A 17729-nucleotide genomic window follows, 5' to 3' on the forward strand; every position below is an offset into this window, starting at 1 on the left:
GTGAGCCAAATGAGCGCAATGTGAAATAAACACCTCATTTGGGGCAGTGTTTTGTTTTTCTTTTTTTAAGAAAACTACTGTCAAACTGCTATTTTATTTCTGAAAATGCAGACTTTTTCATAACTCTTTCACCATTATTCACCATCTTCAATAATTCTGTTGAAGTAATTTGCTTCTGCTTTTTCAACAAGTCAAATTTAAGACTTTTTAAGACTTTTTTTTAAGACCATAATGAATAAAATTTAAGACCCATTTCACATCAATAATGGCGCGCACAGCACACTAGCTAGTGGTGCTCGATAAATTCTCACCGGGCAACACAGGTGGCCTACTTTAGTTCCGTGTTGTAGTTATGTTATCGCATCCTCAAAAATAGAAACATTTCAAAGCGAGACTGAAGGTTGAACGTTATTCGATTTTTAAGACCTTTCCAAATTGTATTTAAGACCATTTCAGGAGATTTTAGGAGAATTTTAGACATTTTAAGGCCTTAAATTCAAATTATTTAATTTAAGACTTTTTAAGAACCCTCAGATACCCCGTTTACGTTTAACCTGTTTTGAAGACTATATACCAGTATATTTATTGCTTTAGCACTTTGACTTTACTCTAGGTTTTAATTAAATTAAATTAAATTAAATTAAATTAAATTAAATTAAATTAAATTAAATTAAATTAAATTAAATTAAATTAAATTAAATTAAATTAAATTAAATTAAATTAAAGAAGATATGTCAATCAATGAACTTTAGAGTTGCACGATTGTGTTACCTTTGGACAGAACCAGGTTGTTACTGCTATGCTAAGTTAACCAGCCTTTGTTTACTTCATATTTACAGTACAGACAGACAGAGTGGTATCAACCTGAAACATGACTGTAACCAAGACAGCAAAATGAGCATATTTCCCAAAACATACAAAAATTTAAATAATTACAGATGAAACACACAACACACAAATGTCACAAAAAAATAAAAAAATAAACGCACATGGTGACCTACTTATCTGGCCTCCATTCGGGGACGCTGAGGTTTGGTGTGACGCAGACAGATGGACAGTGAGTCAAAGTTAGATGGACATAAACGGATGCAACAAAAGAACAAAGCAAAACAAATCATATCATGTTAATGAGGAGTTTAAAAAAAAAGAAAGAAGGGAAAATAAAAACCACAAAGGATGTCAAACACAAATATACATGCACACACACACACACACACACACACATATATGGTTACCTGAGCTGGTTGCGCAGGGAGCTGATCTCTCGCGTCATGGTCTGACTGTTGTCAGTGATCTCCTCCAGCTCTCTCTGCAGCTTCCTCTTCTGGGCATTGGAACGCGAATTCTCCTCTTCTACTTCCTCCAACTGCCTCTTCAGTTGCTTCAGTCGAACCATCGACTTATCCAGCTGGAGTGGAGGGGACAGAGAAGTGAGGTGGGGAGAGGTGGAGGAGAAGAGGTGCAAAAAGAGACACAAGAAGGCAGATAAGGGGGAGTGTATAAAAAGGGAGATTAGTCTGGGAACAGGACTGATGGGGATCAGGAGTCAGATTAAATCTGGCAGACAATCACGGATGAGGTTTTGGAAGGAAACTCAGTGTCTCGCTCTGGTTAAGGGATTTATTTTTTCAGACCTGAATATGCTCTACATTCCCAATAATACACAGGATAAGGATTAGGTTGGATTGAGTTGGATGAGATACTAATTTAGGATGATTTTTCAGCACTCTCTGTGCCCTGGGGCACAATTACAGAGCTGATGTAGCCTCCCATTAAATGTTTATACTGTTCTGCATGAGTGCTATACTGTAGTATGACTGACTTTAGTGGCCGATGTCCAGATAATGTGAATTTTCTTACCTGTTCTCTGTACTGGTCTGCATGTCTCCTCTCGTCCTCTGCCTGCATCATCACCTCCTTCAGTTTCTTCTCTGCTTTTCGCACCAGTTTGTTGGCAATGGCTCGTTCCCTTAAAGATGCAAAGAGCCACAATGAGCAAACCTGTTGCGTCGAGCAATTAATACACAACAACTGCGAGAAAACATTCGCCAGTTCTTTTGACAACTTCGACTGATGAATGAAAAGAAAAATCTGCTTTACGGTTTAATGTAGAAACATATCTCATTATCCGTGACTTGGGACTCACTCTATATAATATTTGATCTTTATGTATTTGTCAGGTATAAAAAAAAATAAATAAATAAATAATTTATCCTTCTTTTTTTCCTACATTGTAATTTTTCATGTACTGTATGTTTTAAAATAAACTGTTTGTTTCTCTCACTGTCTCTCCTGCTCCAGTTGCTCCTCCATTGACTCGATCTTGGCCTCCAAGGCGGCGACGCTGAGCCTGTGTTTGCCCCTCACTGCTCCCTCCATCTCTCCCAGCCGCGTCTTCAGCTCCTTGTTCTGCTTCTCCAGGTGGTCCCGAGCTGCCTCCGCCTTTTGCGCCAAAGTCCTCTCCCCTTGCAGCTGCACGGTCATCGTTTCCACCTGGAGAAAGCAATGATGTATGTGAATAGAGAGGAAACAGAGAATCGTGGCACTCGTGTGTGTGTGCGTGTGTAGCTTTATCTACAGCACCTGCAGAGTCATCTTCCTTTGTCTCTCTGCCAGCAGTTCAGAGTTGGTCTGCTCCTCCTCCAGCTCCTCTTCCAGCTGACTGACTCGAGCGTCTAACCTCCGCTTCTCTTCACTTAATGCAGTTCTGACAAAACATACAATTTTAGTTAGAGCAACACAAGCACCAACACACTAAAGGACACATAATATCGGCAGTAGAGAGATACTAACTTTCCAGTACTGCTGTTGACCATCTCATCAGCCAACTCGTCTCTTTCCTGCTGAGCCTGCCTCTTCTGTCTCTCGGACACTGCCAGCTCCTACACAGAGAAACAGATGCAGACATCAGCATGTGTTCAATGAAAAACTCTTACGACATCGCCATTGACAAAGCCCAGCATGGCACACACACATATTCATGCACACACACACACACACCTCAGTGAATTGAAGGACTTCTGCCTCCAGAGACTGGATTTTCTTATCGCTGTCTTTGGATTGGGAGACCACCTCCTCCCGAGTTAACTTGGACTCATCCAGCTCGCGAAGAACTTCCTTCATTTGACCCTGTTACACATTAAATGTTAAAAATGTTGTTGAATATTAAAAAAGACGGCACATTGACAGGCAGAAAAAAAAAACATAAACGTGCTTATTTGTTTTACCTGCAGCCTTCGTAGCTGCTTCATAGCTTCCTCTTTGCCACGGCTGGACGTGTCCACCTGGGCCTGGGCTTCCTCCAGCTCTGCCTCCAGCTGCTTCCTGGAGGACACAGCCTGAGACCGCTGACTCCTCTCCTCCTCAAGCTGGATTTCCAACTCCCTCACCTAGCATACAAACAAGGACAAACAAAAAAATGAAGCGATTTAGAGAAAGGAGCAGCAGCAACGTCTTCTGTATTTTGCTTTCTCTTTCTCCTCTCCACCTGTTTGCTGAGTGCCCTCCTCTTCTCCTCTCCCTTCTCCTCGCTGCTGCTGATCTCCCTCTCAAACTGGGCTTTGAGTGCCTGTAGGGTGACCTCCAGCCTCAGCCTGGAGTTCTCTGCCTCCCCCAGTTCCTCATCAAGCTCCTGTGTCTGAACTCTCAGGCTCTGCACCTCTGTTTCCAATGACCGTCGAGTTCGCTCCAGCTCATGAACCTAATGCAAAAAAAAAGAGATAAGAGTGGGTAACTACCTGAGGATTGAGACATAAATCCCAAAAGGAAGATACTTACATTCTTGCCCACATCATCCTGCTGGTTCACAAGCTGCTCCATTTCTGCACGTAGCTGTTTGTTTGCCCTCTCTAGTTCTTCCTTCTGATCCTGGGCCTCCTACATACAGAAACACAGAAGATGTATCACCGCAACCAGACGCATAATAAACTTTCTTCTATCTCTTGAACAGTTTACCTGCAGGGCTCGGGACAGCGCCAGATGCCTCGTCTCCTTCTCTCGGCTGTCAGCTTCTGCTCTGTCCTTCTCCTCTGCCAGCCGAGCACTCACTGACTTCTCCTCTGCCAAACACTGAAGGACAAAGTGAAGGAGGTGAAGTTAGAGGTCAGAGAGAGAAACATTTCAAGAATATCAAATTGGTTAGATTTTTGCAGCAAACCAACAACGTTTCTAACCTGGTCAAACTTCTTCTGCCTCTTCTCCAGGGCCATGCAGTTCTGCCGCTCCCTCTGCAAGGCCAGCGTCATGTCCTCTATCTCCTCCCTCAGACGTTCCCTCTGTCTCTCCACTCTCTCCTTCTCCTCCTCTTTCTGTTGCTCCCTCTGGATGGTACTGTCCAGTTCTCTCTGAAGTTTCCGGCGCAGCTCTTCACCAGCTTCCACTGCAGTGTTCACCTCCTCCGACTGCTTACGAACCTCAGACAGCTGCAAAAGGGAGAAGAGAGTGGATTGATATGTGTGTGTACATCTAATGTATGTTATGTGTTTTTGTGATTTAGTATGGGTATTTTATTCTTTCACTTTTGTGGACAATGCTCTAGAGCAGGGGTCTGCAACCTGCGGCTCTGGAGCCACATATGGCTCTTCAACCACTCTGCAGTGGCTCCTTTGTAGCTTTAGAGATCGAGGCGACAAATAAAAGTCTTTCAATATCTTGTGCATCACATCCAACGTCGACGTAAAATGCAATAATCAGTACACGTTTGAATGTGTCATGTCCCTCTTTGGATCCACATAACGTTTTTCTCGAGCACGAACGACATACAGTCCAAATATTTACTTCATTTATTTCAAAGTGGGCTCATTTGAATTTCATTAATTTGCCACAAACAATGAAACAATGGAAGAACCAGGTCTACGGGGTCTAGAGGTTGGGTATAAACTGAACATGTTGTAGTTCTTAAATGTCATAAATGAAAGAGACTATTACTATTGTATATAGTTTGTCTGTATAAAAACCTTTATACGTGTTATTATTGTAATTTTGTGGGGGTTTTTTGCGGCTCCAAATGAATTTTATTTGGGTGGAGAGACGACAAAAATGGCTCTTTTCATCCTAAAGGTTGCAGACCCCTGCTCTATAGCAACAGCTCCACAGTTAAACAAGGTCTGTGTGGCTCTCTGATTTACCTGCTGGGTGTGAGTTTGGATCTGTCGGGCCAACTCTTTGGCTCTTTCCTCCTCCTCCTCAAGTCTCTCCATCAGTCCATTCTTCTCCTCCTCCAGTGCTCGCACCCTGGTGGCCAGAGCCATCTTCTGACGAGTCTCATCCTGCAGCAGCTCCTGAGAGAGAGAAAAAACATGCGTGTCAGTCAGTGTACGAGTCAAGATTGCAGCCTGTTCCTTAATTCAATACATTCAAAGCTGACGTTTTTCACTCAACTATGAAAGTGTCAAAGCCTAACATCACACCTGACCTATTCCTGATGCCTGTGTGTCTTTCAGTTTTTTTTTACCTTCGTATCATGCAGCTGGTTCTCCAGGCCGTTGACCTCTTTCGAGAGACGAAGGGATTTGGTGTCAACGGAAGACAAATTGCCAGTGAGAGACTCAATCTCACACTGAAAGAGACAAAGCAGGATAGAAAAATTCATGTATCGACGGAAAAAAGAGGGACCACTTCACAGCAATACAGAAAAAAAGTTATGGTTCAAAATCAGCTCCTTTGTATTCTGTTGCACCTGCAGTTTGTGCATTCGTTCCTCTCTCTCCTCCTTGTCTCTGTCAGCTTGACCCAGACGAGCGCCGAGCTCCTGCAGCTGACCCTCAGCCCTCTTGCGACCTCGCTCGCTCTCTGTGCGGCCCGCTTGAAGACCCTTGAGCTCCGCGGTCAAATTCTGCGTCTCCTCATCCATCAGTGTCTTTGACTTCTCCAGGGACTGACGTGCCTGAAAGACAACAGCGACGACACAAAGATGAGTCAGTGTATACGTTGATGCATGCAAGTGTTTCTGGGCGCAAGCCCGTGGTTGCCCTACCCTCTTGCTGTTGTCGAGCTGCTCCTGGAGGTTGTCTATGGCAGCACTGTGTTTGATTCTGAGCTCCGATAGCTGGGTCTCATGGCGGCGAGTCTCATCTTCAACACGACGCTGGAGGTCACCCAACTCTGCCTCTCGACGAGACCTGTAGAGATGAAAGAGGAGTAAGTCTGACCATGTCTTTCACTTTTTCAGGCTTGATCTGACAACAAACACAAAATATGGCCATTTTAATTTTAATTTTATTGTTATCATTTACCTTAGCTCCTGCTGGGCAGCTGTAGTGTCTAAAGTGTCTTCCAACTCAGTTCGTAAAGCCTCCAACTCCTCCCCCAGATCACGTCTTTGCTTCTCCGCCCTTTCCCTCATCCCTCGCTCATTGTCCACTTCCTCCTTCAGCTCAGACACCTGGGACATGGCCTCCCTCAGCGATCTCTGAGCTTCAGCACGATGAGCACCCTCTTCCTCCAACCTGACAGAAGAACAGATTGAGAAATGAAATCAAGAATGTGCTCGGGGAAAATCTGAAAAAAACAACATTTTGTAATGTTAATCTGTCTATTTTAGGTCTTCCTGTGTCTCACCTGGCCTGTAAGGTGGTGATTTCCTTTTCCTTCTGAGACACACCGCTCCGTAGCTCGGCAGTCAGCATGCCAAGGTCCGACAGCTGCTCCTGGGTGTCAACGGACTCCGTCTCCATTCTCCTCTTCCACTTCTCCTGCTCCAAGCGACCCTGCTCTTCACGCTTTAGACGCTCTGCACACAGTGAAGAAGTGACTTACCATCAGATGACAGCATTCCAAGTTAGGTATAGTTTATGTACCCACATTATCACAAGCCACCATTTAACTGTTGAGGAATTCAAACTATAAATACACGATATGCCATATTACTTGCTTTCTATAAAGAAACAAGGTGGTATAATATAAGACAACTGTCTCTATATTTATGGTTAAGAAGTTAGAATGTAATACATGGGTGATATTGCATCTCAAAAAGACGACAGAGAAGAAGCAGTTACTTGCTTAAAGAGTGTAGATATAGGAAACTGGACTCTAGCAAGTCCAGTTTCCTATATCTACACTCCTGAAGACACAGTGACCTGAATGACTGACAACCTTTAGTTTGAGACATTGGGACAGTTACCTTCTAAGTCAGCAATGACAGCCTCCTGTTTGTTTTTGAGTTTGTTCAGGCTTTTGGTTTTCTCCTCTTCCTCAGTGAGCTGGTCTGTGACCTCACTCAGACGCTCCTCCAACTGTTTCTTCTCCTGCTCAAACAGATATTATATATATATATAAATATATGGAGTTAAGAAACAGAAAAAGAAATATGTTATCAGAGACCGACAGTTGTGATAATGCAATGTTGTGTCCACCTTGCTGAATCGGTCTCTCTGCTCCACTGTAGTCAGCAGGTCAGTTTCCAGACTCTTCACTTTAGTCTCCAGGGTAACTTTCTCCAGCAGGAGGCGCTGTCGGGCACTTTCTTCCTCCTCTAACTGCTCCTCCAGGTCCTGAGTGATGTAATTAGCATATCAGGACAGAGGTGGACTATGACAGCAAAATATTGTCACTTCATTGTTGTATAAATAACCAACTCATGCAGAGAAAAAACTGTGTATCCATCCGGACCTGTACATTCTGCTGCAACTTCTTCTTCTCATTGGTTAGCTGCACACCCCTCTCCTCCTCTTCTTCCAATCGAGCCTCGAGCTCACCCAGCACTTCCTCCAGTTCTTGTTTCCGACTGGCCAGCTTGGATCTCATGTCCTCCGCCTCGGCAAACAGCTCTGCCTCTGCCTGCAGCTGGTCAGCCAGCACCGACTTCTCCTCGATCAGCTAGAACATGACAGAAAAAGGAGGCAGAGGAGTGATGAGTTATACACTGTTTCACAGCAAAGTCGGCGCAAATGAAATTCAGTGTTGATGGAACATGGACGGAGATCCCGCTGAAGAAGATGGAGGCTGGTTTACCTGAACGTATTTCTTATCCAGGTCGGTGTAGTCCTGCTCCACACGGGTTAGCGTGTCCTTTGCCTTCTGGATTTCAGCTTCCCTTACCTGGATCTCCTCGTCCTGCCGGGTCACCTGCAGCAGGGGCTTCACCTGGATGATCCACAGCAAGCATTAAACAGAGGTTGATGTACAGAGACATTCACATCCATGGTTTAATTTCCATGAAGCCGGCTACTGTGATTTTTCATTCCCATTGCCATGAATATTTCAAACATATGGTTTCATATTACAAGTTTCTAAAACCAAATTCTTCAGCTATCGGTTGACATTTCTATCAACACAACTGTTTAAATCATTAAACTCTGATTAAACCAATGTAAAATAGAGCAATAAAAAAAGTGTTGGAGATGCACTACTTTTCAAAAGTCACACTTTTATTCATCAAAAGAGTTGCAAAACGAATAGAAAATATAGACATTGACAAGATTAGAAATAATTATATAATAATTATTTACTAATAATAATTTTTATTCAAAATAATAATTTGTCAAAGAACCAATGCAACTGTTTTCAGCTGTGCTATGATTGCACAAGGGTTTTAAGGGTTTTCTAATCATCCAATAGCCTTATAACGCCATTAGCAAACACAATGTACCATTAGAACACTGGAAATGGGCCTCTATACACCTATGTACATATTCCATTAAAAACCAGACGTTTGCAGCTAGAATAGTCGTTGACCACATCAACAATGTATAGAGTGTATTTATGATTCATTTAATGTTAGATTCATTGAAAAAGAATTGAAAGATTTTCCTTCAAAAATAAGGACATTTCTAAGTGACCCCAAACTTTTGAACGGTGGCGTATGTGCAATGTATATTTCATTTCTATTTCATGTACACGTTGACGGTACCTTAGTGAACAGACGCCACCACTGCCAGTTCCTGAGTTTGAGGTAAGCGGCACAGTTCCTCTGCATCACTCTCAGCGCACTCAGCTGCTGCTGCTTCTTCAAAAAGGCTCTGAGAAGAAAAACAAGAATCACAAGAACACAACAAAATCAATAAAAATACATTTGTAGGTAGCCTGTATAAAGTCTGTATATTGTTTTTTGTGGTTGTTTTTTTTAAATGCTTTTTACTGCTGCATTATATAGTACTTTAATAGTTTTTCCCTATTATAATCAAGGTCATAAATTACCTAAAAAAATCTATTAATATTACAGTTTTTGAATTACCTCAGACTTCACTGTAAAAAGTACAACTTCATTATTAATGCCATTTGCAGGTTTCCATAAGCTGTGCCAAAGACCTGTCCATGCCGCTACAGTTCCTGAGTCACTGATCGAGGCTGATAAATAATTAAATATTAATGCTCCTTGAAGAGTGAAACACTAACTCTACATGAACCGCGTTAAGCAAGCGCTTGTCCAAGAGAAACCCCAACAATGTTTGCCTTCTCTTCCCCCTGAGTGATGTTGACTGGCTCAGGACTGTCACATTAAAGCTAAATTAAAACATAGGTTGTTTTTAAAATTGTCTGGGAAAAAATCAAAAAATCCAGTGTCGTGTGAAGGGTGAAAGACAACGCACTGACTGAAGCCAACAGGAGGCGCTGTAAGAACTGTTTTGTTGATACCGACTAGTCATATCCTAATCACCTGTGAGAAAACACTAAACATTATATCATCACAATGACCATCACAGGTAGGCAGGTTAGCTAGTGACAGCGAGAGCTACAGACACTTGATGTTTTTTCCTCCAGATAACTTTATTTATTGATGGCTAACAGGACCTGAGGAGGACTTCAACAAGTACAGGGTTGTTTGCAGCAGCAGTGCTGTTGTGCTGTGTTCATGAGGATGCCACAAGAGAGCAGCCCATATGTGTTCAGGTCAAAATAGTTTGACATGAAATGGCCTAATTATCATTGTAGATTGTGTGTATTTATCTCAATTAGCAAATGATAGCACTCACTTGTGCAAGTTATGAGTGATAATCATAAGTGATGAAACTGTAGGGCAAATAAAAATAAGTATAATAATAATAGTTTAGTGATGAATTATGTACTGTAGTTTTAGCATTATCAACACAAAAAACATACCACTAATCCGTTAATGTTTCTTTTGTGGTACACTCGTACTTGCGTGCTAGGTAGCCTCTGGCAGTGCTCTGGAAGCGTATGATGGTGTCAGTGATCTTTAGGTCTCTCTCCTCCTCCAGGTGAGCCAGGACTCCAGCTCTGAAGAAGACTTTACTCTGACCAACTCTGTATAGGTTGTGGTCCAGCTCCAGAGCCCTGATCTGAACAAGGACACAGATGATCAGCACACACAAATATCTATAAATCTACAAATATGCTGTCTGATAACAGCAACCAAAAAAATCACTTACCATGAGTTCGGATGCCTGTTTGCCATCCATGAAAGTGCGAGGAATAGCATTAGGAGTCAGGATCTCATATCTGAAAGACAAGTGTGATTCTGTAAGTGTTTGCGACTGAGGATGTGTAAAACAGGTCATTTACAGGTGCCAGAGAACGTGCTTGAAGAAAACAAGTAGTGTGTGAGAGGGCGATAGAGAGGCACAGATGGCTATGAAAGGCACTATTGAAACTATTGAGATGCATTTTATATATGCATTCACTTCTTTAATTTCACCTATTAATGGAAATTGTTCCTCAGAGTTGAAGGTCTAATGGTAGATGATGTTCTTTGTTGTATAGATTGTGAAAACCACCAAGGCAATTTTTTTAATTTGTGATATAGGGATGTATGTAAATAAAAATTATTGTGACTTGACTTTGTTTAGCTTACTGGTTTGTAAAGTGAAATCCTGTACATGTTCACATACTTGGCCAATAAAAGTGATAGTAAGACAGTATGGAGCAAATTCTATAACACAGATGATTAAAAAAAAAACCTTCAGATGATCTAGATTTAGATTTTAGGTGTGTATGCTTCACACATACCTCTGCCTGAACTCCTGGAATGGGATGCGGTTAGGGAAGCCTTGTCTGCAGATACGGATCCCCTCCAGAACTCCATTACATCTAAGCTGGTCCAAAACCAAATTGGGAGACAGTTTACCAGCCTGCGAGAGAGGGGAAAAAACAGAAAAATTTAGACATTCCTGCAGTTTACAGGTTTTTATTGATTCGACCTCTTATCTTGCTCTACAGTCTCACCTTCTTCTCATGGTTGGGGATGATGCAGCGGAGGAAGTTGGGGTTGGTGTTCCTCAGAGTGGCCATCAGCTTGGTGAGAGACTCCTTGTAAAGCTGACTAACTGTCCTAAACATTCCCTTCTTGGTCTTCAGTCCTCCACCTCCGAATGTGACCGGCCCACTGCTCTCCCCTGTCGACACCTGGTCCATACCCACAATCCTGTCCACTGGAGGAAAAGACATAGTGCTGAATCTCAGTTTCAGCTATGAGGAAAATGAGTTTCTATCAATTTGGCATGCTTATGTCCCAGCGACTGCCATGATATAATGATGGCGCACACATTTTCACACCTGCTGTCAAAGCTCTGGACAGATATCAAGTCATTAGAGCGGATATCTGTAATCTGTAATAAGACGATATATTACTGATTATTATTAGCATGTTTCTTAAAGCCAAAACCAATGAGGGACATTTTCTCACCAATATTAGCCAAAAACAAAGATAAACATATTGTCAGTGTGACAAACACACTTTCACAAGCGTGCGACAGGTAAAGCTTCTCCAGTCCGACCTGTTCATTTTGAACATGTCTGCACAGGTTTGTCTGATGATCATAATAAGTCTCTTAATGTCTTTTTCTTGAAATGACAGCAGTTATTGCTTAATGCTTAAATACCAGTGTGCCAATGTGTTGCAGTATCTCTAGAGTTGATTCAGGGTCACATTTCTACTTGCAGATTTCTACTTGTGGACATGAAAAGTATTTTGTGACGCTGAACTTGGCTTGATATGACTAATCAAGAGCATGCTGCTATCATGAAACTCTAAAAACCAAGGTAAAGGACTACATGAGGCAAGCACAGCATTATCACTAAAAGCCAAAATGTGGTGAAAGAGCAAACACAGACAACATCACAACTAAGAGAATGAAAAAATGTGCAACAATTTATGACATCACAAAACAAATATAAACTAAAAGGGAAATAACATCACACAAAAGGGCACAACACAATCCAAAACTGGGCAGACAGAAAAGAAAAGAATAATGTGAGCAGAGGTGGGAGTGAGGAATGTTAGTGTGACACACAGAGGCGGAGAAACACCTACTGTCTGCGCCATTAGCCTGTATTGTGGCATAGGAGTCAAAGAAGTAGACACGAGGAAGAGTTTGGATATCTGATGCAGGGCGAAGGAGGGGACAGGCAGAAAGATAAGAGGGTGGGAGCCCAAATAAGAATCAAAGAAGTGCAGAAGCAAGAGGAAAGGGCAGGAGGGAAAAGGAAAAAGCACGAAGGAAACACAGGAGAGAACAAGAAGGAAGAGGGAGCAGAGAGATGAGGAGAAAGACAGTTTCAAAATAGAGAAAGAGAAGAAACACATTCAAGTTAGTACAAAGAGAAAGTTAAAAGCACATTACCCTCATATTATGTAAATTTTTGCACACGATACAAATAAAGTCCACAAGTTAAAGTTTTAAAGTACATAGTACGGTGTGTGTGTGTGTGTGTGTGTGCGTGTGTTCTTGTACTTGCGGCATACTGAGGACCAGTGAGGGTTTTTAACCAACAAAATGAGGTCATTTTTACGGAGTGAGGACATTTTGGCCGGTCCTCACTTTGTTTTCATTGAAATCACTTCCTTAGGTTGCTATAACATGCTATACTCAATTTGTCAAGAAAAAAAAAAATCTAATTTTGGATGACATAGTATAGTATGACTTTTTTGTCAAATTTTGGACCAAATTTTTTTTTTTTAATTTGTTTTAAAATTTTGGACGACATATTATAGTATGACGTTTTTGTCAAATTTTGGACAGAACATTTTGGGTAAATTTTTTTTTTCAAATTTTGGACCAAATTTTTTTTCTTCAAATTTTGGACCAAATTTTTTTTCTTCAAATTTTGGACCAAATTTTTTTTTTCAAATTTTGGACCAAATTTTTTTTCTTCAAATTTTGGACCAAATTTTTTTCTTCAAATTTTGGACCAAATTTTTTTCTTCAAATTTTGGACCAATTTTTTTTTTTACAAATTTTGTACCAAATTTTTTTTTTCTAATTTGTTTTCAAATTTTGGACAACATATAGTATGATGTTTTTGTCAAATTTTGGACCAAAAATTTTGGGTCAATTTTTTTTTTCAAATTCTGGATGACATAGTATAGTATGACGTTTTTGTCAAATTTTGGGTCAATTTTTTTTTGTCAAATTTCTTTTTTAAATTTTGAACCAAAAATTTTGCGTCCATTTTTTTTTTCAAATTTTGGACATAGTATAGTATGACGTTTTTGTAAAATTTTGGACCAAAAATGAAAAAGAAAAAATGGTACTGCAACCAGTAGTTCTTTGTAGATGTCATTCATGAAGTAGATATTTGTAATTGTGTTGATTTATAAAGTGGAAATGCTGGTCCTCACTTTGTCAGCAACCCAGTCCTCAGTATGCAGCAAGTATAAGAATGTGTGTGTGTGTGTGTAAATTTGTCTCACCCTCTTTCCAGAGCTCAGAGACAAAATGATCTGACGACTGGTGAAGCAAAGACGCCACATTGTCGTTCAGAGGATCCATATTCTTCACCAACCACTGATCTGCTTTATAGGCCACCTAAGAAGGGAGAAGGGAGGCCAGACAACAGGTTAGATGTGGATTGTTCATTTATGTTTCACACTGTTGGGGAAGATGGCAAAAAAAAAGAGGGATACCTTTCCGGCATAGTGAATGATGGAGAAGTCGGCTTCACCACGTGGCTGTTTTGATTTGAAGAATTTAGGATGGGTCCCTTGCTCAGCAGACACCTTCTCCACAAATGAGCGGTCTGTTGCTCGAGGGAACCAGCACTCTTCATCCAGCAGGGCCAGAACACCAGGTGGGTGCGTCTGAAAAAGAAAAGGGAAACACAAAAACATTTATTGTGAATAAAATGCGATAAAGATGATACAGAAACACAGTGAGGTTAATTTGACTGGACTGTTCTGTACCGGTTTCTCAATGAGATCAATGCAGGGCTGCAAGTCCAGGCCAAAGTCAATGAAGTTCCACTCGATGCCCTCCCGCTGGTACTCCTCCTGCTCCAGGATGAACATGGTGTGGTTGAAGAGCTGCTGCAGCTTCTCGTTGGTGTAGTTAATGCACAGCTGCTCAAATGAGTTTAGCTGCAGAGGAAAACAAACAAAGAACGAAAAAAAAGGAATTATTCTTCAGGCTGTGTGATTGATAACACAAACATACACTAATATACACAATGGTGGTGGAGCAACACTATATTTTTTAGATTGCAACCTAAACTTAAAACACCAGAGACAGAAATAAGATTTTTATGGCCATAAACACACTTCAGTGAAACAAAATTAGACACATCTTCATATAATCGTACTTGGAAGATCTCAAATCCAGCAATATCGAGGATTCCTATGAAGGAGGCTCCCTGTCTCTGTCTGCGGTCCAGAGCTCTGTTGATCCTGTGCACCAGCCACCTGAACAGACGCTCATAAGTGGCCTTGGCCAGGGCCTCCACAGCAAAGTCAGCCTGAAAGAGGAGACAAGTTTCTCATTAGTTATCCAGATTGTGGCATCCTATTAAACAATTTGTTCCTTTTTTTAACTCTTCTCACAACAAAAAATCTAAATCATTTTCTGGGTAAATACAAACATCTCTGTTTATAGAATCTCACCTGTTCTTTAGTCTGGGCCTTCTGCACATACTCTCGACCCACTTTGATCCTGGGTGTGAGGATGGCCCTGGTGAACTCTAGTACGTTGATGCCCAGCAGATGGCACAGTTTCTGAGCAGCCGTGTTATCAGGCATGGAGGCCTGGTCATGATTCTTCTCCTTCATGAAGGTAATGTTGCCAAACTGGAGCACAGAGGAGATCACCTTCAGCATGGCTGAGAGGAAGTCAAGACAGAGAGAGTGCAAATGTGAATGACAGCAAGGCTTAAACAAGTTTAAGTAGCAAACTGTTGTCTCTAATTCTACCCTCTGTGTCATCCCTTCTCTTACACACTGACTCTTCTGGGGTGAAACCCATTATGCCCATGGAGTCCATTGTCTGTGTGAAGTTCTCTGCATCACTCTGGCCAGGAACAGGGATGGAGCCTCCACTGAGAAAGCGGTAATCATCTGCAGTTCCTAAGAGTAGGTCAGCTAAAGAAGAAGGACATAGGGTAAAATAATGATATGGATATTGTGTAGAACAGTGATTACTTGACCATTGATTATCAGAATAAAACATATGTGTAACACATTATTATACTGGTCGGCCGCTGTTTTTGCTCACCCCTTGTTTGCTCTGAAGCTCCACACAAAAACTGGTAAAAAATGTGGAATGTCCTCTCATCTTTGGCCTGACGCGTTGCTCGGGACTTTTCAAGGAGGTCTAGATTTATATGTCACGGATGTGTACAATAAAGAGTGGCACAGCACAGAAATACATCACATAAATCCAGTTAAAAGTATTGTGCATTTGTTCACATTTTCAATTATATCTTCACAATCACAAATTGAAAAAATCCTGCAATCTAGGCTTATCTAAAGTAAAAAAAAATGTCAGTCTGTCAAAATATTTACAAAAGGATACAGGTTTCAATGTTGGCACCAACGATGTATCCTGCCACATCAAAATTGATGCGAATGAATTTACCCTGAAGAAGAAGAAGGAGAAGTGGTTATATATTTCAGTTTATTCTAATCATAAACATTAAAACTATGACATTAAGGAAATCAGAAGCAAACGACTAACAGACAAATACAAACAGGTCTTACAAATCTAGAAGAGTTGTCATTCTTGACAGTCTTTGCATTGCCAAAGGCCTCCAGTATGGGGTTGGCCTGCAGCAGCTGTTTCTCCAGCTCGCCCTGAGACACACAGGAGACATCAGATCAGATTCCCAACACTACAGTGATAACAGAAAACTTCCACTGGGACTATTGACTTAAATGCACCATTTACATTACGACATTACATTAAGCCTGCTGACTCTGGACCAACCACTGACCTGTTATGTAAAATGCAAAAACTGCATGACTCATTCTTGAGGAGCAGTAACGCATAGTGGTGCATTTTAGAGCAGAAAATAGCATTTGATTTGAACACACCATAAACCATTCCCAGACCCAGGAACAAATGATTCTCAACATTAACGAGAGTGACGAGCCCTCATTAGTTAAGCAACCAATAATAAGGACATTTGTTGAGTTTAATGTTTCGCTTATTAAAATTGAACGTCTTCCATTATTAAAAGAAAATCTATAGAAACCAATTATCAAGAGTCAGTTGAGAACCATTGTTGTACAGCGACAAAGGCAGCTGCAGCTTTTCATTGTAGCATCATTCACAAGCTATATGTTGGCTGATTCTCACTACCTGCAATGCATTACTGCAGCTGCCTCATTAGCAATGCAGCAGCCGTTTAGACAGCAGCAGCAACAGCAGCAGCAGCAGTCACCGATGAGTGTCAAGGGAGTTGCTGTTGCTACAGGAGGCATTTATACTGTAAAAGCTGGTAAGGAATGTAAGCCCGTCGACAATTAAAGCAGACTGACACAAACACACACGACGAGCGGGACGTCAGCAGTTTTTACGGTGACAAAAAAAAAAAAACACACAGCAAACAATATGTACACGGCACACATTGTCAAAACTGCATATTTAAGTAAGTCCACGAGCTAACTCACTACACACATGTGCAAGGATTGTCTGCAGCAACACGGCCACACCCACTCCCACTCATTCAACTGCATTCACCCATACTGCACGATTAAAACCACCTGAACACCAGAAATGTCTCACAGTTCTACGGTGGCCACTGAGAACTGGAAAGTAAACTGCGGTCCACAAAGTGGACACCCTCTAACCCAAGTCATAAAGAAAGACTATGTGCAGAAAAGAGGAATCATATCAGCTCATATTGGAAAGTTGCAGTTCAACCGGATACGATTCCCAGTTGCCTTCATTTGTTCATACTCACATATTGTAAACTCTGATGAATTGTGGGACAAAATGAGGTGTTTGGGAAGAGGGGAACAGGTGGTTGGATGGAACATATGAATGAGATAAACAAAAAGACAAATAAGAGAACAACAACAAACCGAGGAGTACAAAAAACAAAACTACACATACATATATATATATAAATACTGTACAGCTGTATGCTCGATTGTTAAGTGGCGTTGCATCGGTGGCAGCAGTTAGTCACAATCATTGTGTTGTCTATTAAAGGAGAAAAAAAAAAAGAAAGGGAGAAAAGCACTGGGAAGGACAGAGGAAACTCACCCTGTTCACCAGAGTACAGCCTCTTGTTAAAGACCTAGAGCCGTCAATCTGAACACGCAGGAAGGATAAAAAAGACAAAGAAGAGAGAAGAGAATGGGGGGAAACAAGCTGAAAGGAAGGACTAATACTGAGAGAGAAGAAAATAGACCCGAGACTGAGAAAATCCACACCAAATAAGATAAGGCCAAATCAATTGGTGAACCATGCTGGCTCAGTAAATTGTGATTTGGTGAAGGAAGACACACACAGAGAGCAGTTATAAGATTAAATGATCATTTAGAGTTGTTGACAGTAAAAGCATGTAGTTCTACATAGTATAATAGTAAAAAAAAATCACAACTATGTCAAATAGAATAT

The 17729-nt window shown here is 41.2% G+C and overlaps 1 protein-coding gene across 1 annotated transcript in view; it reads right to left on the reverse strand.

The window, feature by feature from the left end:
- Positions 1 to 17729, reverse strand: part of myh14 (myosin, heavy chain 14, non-muscle) — a 31131-nt gene that overhangs the window by 3655 nt on the left and 9747 nt on the right. The window contains exons 7-44 of the mRNA XM_083889691.1: positions 17373 to 17420; positions 17068 to 17079; positions 15863 to 15955; positions 15678 to 15741; positions 15378 to 15476; positions 15101 to 15244; positions 14771 to 14985; positions 14473 to 14625; positions 14078 to 14251; positions 13802 to 13975; positions 13589 to 13703; positions 12209 to 12277; positions 11122 to 11327; positions 10906 to 11027; positions 10329 to 10398; positions 10078 to 10238; positions 8849 to 8957; positions 7951 to 8082; positions 7609 to 7815; positions 7353 to 7490; positions 7121 to 7244; positions 6559 to 6730; positions 6234 to 6446; positions 5975 to 6119; positions 5678 to 5884; positions 5453 to 5557; positions 5127 to 5279; positions 4173 to 4421; positions 3955 to 4068; positions 3778 to 3876; positions 3488 to 3700; positions 3228 to 3389; positions 3001 to 3129; positions 2794 to 2882; positions 2584 to 2707; positions 2285 to 2493; positions 1861 to 1969; positions 1236 to 1408 (exon numbers count right to left, since the gene is read on the reverse strand). Of these exons, the coding sequence (XP_083745817.1) occupies positions 1236 to 1408; positions 1861 to 1969; positions 2285 to 2493; positions 2584 to 2707; positions 2794 to 2882; positions 3001 to 3129; positions 3228 to 3389; positions 3488 to 3700; positions 3778 to 3876; positions 3955 to 4068; positions 4173 to 4421; positions 5127 to 5279; positions 5453 to 5557; positions 5678 to 5884; positions 5975 to 6119; positions 6234 to 6446; positions 6559 to 6730; positions 7121 to 7244; positions 7353 to 7490; positions 7609 to 7815; positions 7951 to 8082; positions 8849 to 8957; positions 10078 to 10238; positions 10329 to 10398; positions 10906 to 11027; positions 11122 to 11327; positions 12209 to 12277; positions 13589 to 13703; positions 13802 to 13975; positions 14078 to 14251; positions 14473 to 14625; positions 14771 to 14985; positions 15101 to 15244; positions 15378 to 15476; positions 15678 to 15741; positions 15863 to 15955; positions 17068 to 17079; positions 17373 to 17420 (5294 nt within the window). The remainder of the gene's footprint in view (positions 1 to 1235; positions 1409 to 1860; positions 1970 to 2284; positions 2494 to 2583; positions 2708 to 2793; positions 2883 to 3000; positions 3130 to 3227; positions 3390 to 3487; positions 3701 to 3777; positions 3877 to 3954; positions 4069 to 4172; positions 4422 to 5126; positions 5280 to 5452; positions 5558 to 5677; positions 5885 to 5974; positions 6120 to 6233; positions 6447 to 6558; positions 6731 to 7120; positions 7245 to 7352; positions 7491 to 7608; positions 7816 to 7950; positions 8083 to 8848; positions 8958 to 10077; positions 10239 to 10328; positions 10399 to 10905; positions 11028 to 11121; positions 11328 to 12208; positions 12278 to 13588; positions 13704 to 13801; positions 13976 to 14077; positions 14252 to 14472; positions 14626 to 14770; positions 14986 to 15100; positions 15245 to 15377; positions 15477 to 15677; positions 15742 to 15862; positions 15956 to 17067; positions 17080 to 17372; positions 17421 to 17729) is intronic.

Source organism: Microchirus variegatus (genome assembly GCF_963457635.1).
Source record: "Microchirus variegatus genome assembly, chromosome: 1".
NCBI classification, from domain to species: Eukaryota; Metazoa; Chordata; class Actinopteri; order Pleuronectiformes; family Soleidae; genus Microchirus; species Microchirus variegatus.